The following is a 5,329-nucleotide window of genomic DNA, read 5'->3' as shown; positions in this document are numbered from 1 at the left end:
GGGCGGCCCGTTTCTCAGCGCCCGTGGGTGCAGTCCTCCCCGGTGCCAGCGTCTGTCGGCGCCATCCCTCGGGGCTGCGGGAGGCAGCGGGCGGGAGGTGGGGTGCCCACACGAGGCAGGTCCTGAGGAGCCCCTGGAGCCCCTCCTCCCACCTGCCGGGAGGCCCCATCTCAGGAGGAGCCACAGCGTCCGGTGTGAAACGGGTGCTGCCGGGTGTCAAGGCGGGCTGTCCTCGCTGCCATGCCGGGCCCAGGTCCTCCGCCTCCGCCCAAGCTCCCGCCCGCACTTGCCCTAACAGCGGTGGTGTGGCATCTCTGTGGGTCCTCATCACCCAGCTGCCCCTTGGCTGCCCTCCTTCACCTGTGAGCCCCTCCTCCCCCGGCTGCCCTGTCTCCCTGGCAGGTACCCGCAGCTGCCCTGTCAGAGCCGCTGGCGGGTCAGGGAGGGTGCCCCTGCGTCTGGCCCTCGGCCCCTGCCGCCTCCCTGTCAGACACACCACCGTACACGCCACCGTGCTCACATGAGCTTTAGAATGAGCTGGGCCGTGCTGGGCCCCATGGGAGCAGGCCCACGTCCTCAGCATGGCCTGTCTGAGCCCCCGTGCTCCTGGGCTGTCTGTCCCCTCATCCGCCAGTCCACTCTGGCTTTCCTTGCTGCCTGTCCCAGGCCACCCCTTCCTCGGGCAGTCCTGGTCTCTCTCTGCTTCTGTCCTGTGGCTCCTCATGGGTCAGCTTGGCTGTGCGCCTCCCTGGGGCCCTGCATTTACTGCTCAGCCTGTTTGGGGCCACCAAGCTGCTGTCGCTGACCTAGCACCCACTGTCCACCAGCCCTTCCTCACCCACCCTCGCCCTCGAAACACCTGTGTCTTCGCTGCCTGTCTGATGGCCCTTGGACAGCGTGGCTGTGCCAGGTGAGGGTCCCAGAGTACAGCAGGTGGCCCGCACAGGGTCAGGCCTCAACAGCCGCCTGTCCCCATGCCTGTGACACTGCACTTACAGGTGATGATGTACAGGTGAGCGGGCTCGCTGTGCAGCTGGTCGCCCGCGGCGCTCTGCACGGCCGTCACCGAGAGCTGGTACCGCCTCCCGGGCACCAGGTCTCGCACTGTGTATGACACCAGCCTCCCGTTGGGGACATAGCGGCTCTTGGTGCTCTGGCTGGTGGTCACGTTGATGATGTATGCCTCCAGCGAGGTGCCCGGAGTGGGGGCATCCCAGACCACGTGAGCAGACGTGGCTGTGACTCGGGTGGCAGTCAGGTTTACTGGTGGCAGAGGCCCTGGACGAGGCACAGAGCAGGGGAGGGAGGTGAAGGGGCTGATGGAGTCTTCTGCCCAGGACGCGGTTGAAAGACCAGACGAGGACAGCCGGAGCCTCGTTTGAAACCAGACTGAGTTACTACAGGTGACTTTGTGGCCCTGAGGGAATGGGGGCTGGGTGCGAATCTGCAGCTGCGCCTCCTTCCCAGAGAGGCCCCACGTCCGCGTTGTCCGCGATCCCCCCGTGCGGCACTCCTGACCCAGAGCCTGGCCACACACCTTCCCCCAGGACGCAGAGGAGGGCAGTGGGCCCGGTCCCAGCGCTCAGGGCCACTGGGACATGCGCTGACCCCCGCCCCTCCGGCCAGGCCCTGCTCACACCGTCCTTCCTCACCAAGCCACTTGCATCCCCCTTGCTCACTGGTCCCTGTCGCAACGCAGTGCTCCCCTCCCCCGAGAGCCCGTGTTGCTCAGCGGAGGGGGCCGCATGGGGCCTCCTGCCCGAGTGCCCCTCTGGCTGTGGCTCGGCGGCAGCCCACGAGCCTTCGAGTGTGAACGGCAGCCCAGCAGGACCTGGCCCCTGGGCACACTGCCATTTGACACGAGCCTTCGAGTGTGAACGGCAGCCCAGCAGGAGGACCTGGCCCCTGGGCACACTGCCATTCGGGGTACACTCAGCCCGGGGCTGGTTTCTGGTGCCCCGGCCACCGCGGAGAGGACCGAGGGGCAAGATCTTCCCCGGAAAGTTCCACCGGCCCGGGCCAGCCACACGGCTTACTTACGGGTCCACACGTGCAGCGGAGCTGAGGCCAGGCTCTCGGTGGGGTGTCCCTGTCCCCTGAGCCCACTGAGGGCAGTCGCCCAGATGGTGTACCTCCTTCCGGGCAGCAGGGCCCTACGGGAGAGGGGTGGCTGGTCTCGGGGGCCTTCATGCCCAGCTCTGCTGCCAGACCGGGGCCGCTCCTGAGCAGTGTGACCGGCGTGTGAGCTGTCCTGCTGCACGAGGCCAGAGCTGTGGCGTGAGCTGTGGTGTGAGTTGTGTGAGCTGTGGCGTGAGTTGTGGTGTGCGCTGTGGTGTGAGTTGTGTGAGTTGTGGTGTGCGCTGTGGCGTGAGTTGTGTGAGCTGTGGCGTGAGTTGTGGTGTGAGTTGTGTGAGCTGTGGCGTGAGTTGTGTGCGCTGTGGTGTGAGTTGTGTGAGTTGTGGTGTGCGCTGTGGTGTGAGTTGTGTGAGCTGTGGTGTGAGCCTGGGTGCCGCTCTCTCAGAAGCTCCTAGTGCAGGGAGAGGCCTGCCTGGAGTGGCCGCGGTGTGATCAGAGGCTGGTGTACAGCCCGGGGGGACCTGTCTCCTCTCCTGCCTGGACAGGAGGCAAGGTGGCCCTTGGCCGGAATTCCCAGGATGGTCCCCAGCCCCTCGCGGACAAGAGGGCCTCGCTGCAACGTGCGGGTCAGGCCGAGCCCGCTTCCTCCGGGGCCTGGGCTCTTCCCCAGGCAGCGCGCGCCGTGACCCGCCCCAGACCCCCGGGCGCCGCGTCCTCACGGGCGTCCCCGGTCCTCACGCGTGTCGTCACAGCCGGGGGCGGGGGACGAAGCGTGGCCCGTGTGGCTCCACGGGGAGGGGGCTCTGGGGGCCGCGCCTGGGCCCCCACTTCTCCCCGTGCACCTCTTCCTTCCGTGCGCTTTGTGCCATTTCTGGGATCTGTAAGTCCTGGGAACCCCCGCAGCGAGCCTGGGGGTGGTCTTGGGGACCCCGACACAGTCACCGAGTGCCTACCCGGGGGCCCCGTTTATGTTTCTGTTGCGCTGTTTTTTGGAACGGGGCAGGTTGTAAAACCGGGGAAAGTCACAGTGACACTTAAGAGACAAAGCAGAGTCTTGTCCCCCACACGGGTGGCCGTCCAGGTGGAGAGAAAGAACACACACACTTGGGAAAAAATGGTCTCGATAAGTCTGCAAACTAGAAACGTACAAAAGTGTGGGTGGTTCCAAGGAGGGACGGGAGGCACCCGCGGTCCCCAAGGCCCCCTCCCCATGACCGTGGCCGGAGACGGCAGAGCTGTTCCCGCCAAGCCCGCCTGGACGCCGTTGTCGGGCACAGCAGTTAGAGGGGGGCTCCCTTGGCTGCCGCTGTGTCCTGTGCAGGCCCGAGTCCAGCGCCCCAGGTGGCTGGGCCACCTCTCCCCCGCACTCCGTCTTCCAGCTCTGCCCGCCAGCCCTGAGCGGGGCTGGAACCACCCACGGGGTCCAGCGGGGACGCAGCCTGGAACCTGGCCGAGTGCCCCTCTGGCTGTGGCTCGGCGCCATTCTGGGTCCCTGATGTTCATTTGAACTTTATTTATTTTGTAGTTTTGTTTGTGTTTAATTTATAATAATTTGGCATAAGTTTATATGCCTAGTTTAAGGTGTGAACGGATTATCTGAACAAAAAAATTTAAGGCAACCCAACGGTCACCCCCATTTCCCTCTCGGAGGGTCTGCATGCCTCAGGCTGGAAGGACTCTGGGCTGGTCACTGGAGCGTCTCGCTCACTATCTGTGCAGGAGACGCTGCCCCCAGATTTTTAGGGTGTCCCTGCTCTTCTGGGAGACTCGGACACTTGTCCAGCAGCCCCGTGAGGAGGCGAGTCAGGAATGAGACCTTGGGAAGTGGCACGGCCTGGTGTGAGGGAGGTGCCCGGAGACACGGGAGGCACACGCCCCGGGACGAAGGAGGCCGGCCGAGCTCTTACCCAAACGTGAACCTGTCCACGCTCTTGTCCACCTCGGCGGACTGGTCCTCCTGCGCCTCAGGGTGGCGGATGGACACACGGACACTGCTGACCGTGGCATGGTGGATCCTGTGCAGAGCCCACCGCACTGAGATGGCCACGGCGGTCACGTTGGTAACCTCGAGGCTCTCAACAGGGTGGGGTCCTGGCGGACAAAGGGGTTGTTCAGCCGGGGGCGGGGTAGGAGCTCGAGACAACAGATGGGGCTCGGGAAGGGTGAGGGGGGCACAGGCAGGCACCCACGTAAGGCGCGGCCAGCCCAGGCATGACTCTGGGTCGGTAGCTCCGGGCTTCGCCTTGGAGGTGCTGCAGAGGGGCTGCTGTGGCTGCTGCCCTGGGCCATCCGGCTGCACCAGGGGCCACCGTGGGGCAGGGTCCTTCCTGACTGGCGCTGACCCTGCCTTGGCTTTGTCTTCCCTGGCTGACTGCTCTGGTCACACAGACAGTGATCGTCTGGGCACCACCTGGGCACTGCTGGGGCCTGTCGGGCACGGGGGCCAGGAGAGTCCTCTGCGCCCAGACCCAGGGGAGGGGTCAGGTGGGCCCGGAGCTCAGATTGGCACGTGGTGCCTGATCAGGTGGGCACTGGTCCGTCACCTCACCCTGTCTCCCCGTGGAGACCCCACTCTGCTGGGGAGGGGAGGCTCCCTCTCTCTTCCAGACCCCCTTTCCAGGTGGACCCTCCCTTGAGCACTGGGGAAGCACGAGTCAGAGAGAGGCCCTCCTCCCTCGGTCCCCAAAGAGTCCCGCTGGCCGGAGCGCATCCTCGGTGCCTCTTGGCCATCACGACACGTCCGTCCTGACTTCCTCATCCTGTCTCTCGCTTGGCCCTCAGTGTCAGCACCCTGCAAGGACCGCTAGGTGACACCAGGGTGCCCCTCTTCCTCCTTCCGTGCAGCCTGCTGCAGCCCTCTCTGTGCTTCACCTCCAAGCTCTGGCCACTGGTCCTGTGCCAGCACCTGGTGTGGGGGGCGCAGAGCCCCCCACCATCCCTCAGTGCTGCCCAGCTGCGGCTCCACTTCCTCAAGCCCTGGCACCTGCCTCCACAGGCTCCACCCACGGGCAGCCCCTGCCCACAAGGGTGTGCTGGCATTGTCCCTGGCCCCTGTCCACTCCAGGAGCAGGCAAGCGGGTGAGGCCCCAGCCTCCCTAGATGCCCAGCGGTTCTTGCTCCCCTTCCCGTCCTCCCCACCCCCGCCCGCCTAGCCACAGCGCTGGCGTCCCCTCCTCGGCAGTGTCAGGGTGGCCTCCTGCCACCTGGCCCGTCCCCCAGCCACCCCCACGTGGGCTGGCCCGCCCCAGCACCC

General features: G+C 66.0%; 1 protein-coding gene across 1 annotated transcript in view; it reads right to left on the bottom strand.

Annotated features, from left to right (window-relative positions):
- SNED1 (sushi, nidogen and EGF like domains 1) overlaps positions 1 to 5,329 on the bottom strand; it is a 58,932-nt gene that overhangs the window by 12,938 nt on the left and 40,665 nt on the right. The window contains exons 22-25 of the mRNA XM_025045434.1: positions 3,984 to 4,167; positions 2,041 to 2,153; positions 997 to 1,278; positions 1 to 74 (exon numbers count right to left, since the gene is read on the bottom strand). The exon at positions 1 to 74 is cut by the window's left edge and continues 1 nt beyond it. Coding sequence (XP_024901202.1) covers positions 1 to 74; positions 997 to 1,278; positions 2,041 to 2,153; positions 3,984 to 4,167 — 653 coding nt within the window. The remainder of the gene's footprint in view (positions 75 to 996; positions 1,279 to 2,040; positions 2,154 to 3,983; positions 4,168 to 5,329) is intronic.

Source organism: Pteropus alecto, unplaced genomic scaffold (genome assembly GCF_000325575.1).
Source record: "Pteropus alecto unplaced genomic scaffold, ASM32557v1 scaffold143, whole genome shotgun sequence".
Taxonomy (NCBI): domain Eukaryota; kingdom Metazoa; phylum Chordata; class Mammalia; order Chiroptera; family Pteropodidae; genus Pteropus; species Pteropus alecto.
Note: the sequence above shows the minus strand (reverse complement) of the source record. Positions and strands in the feature narration are given on the sequence as shown.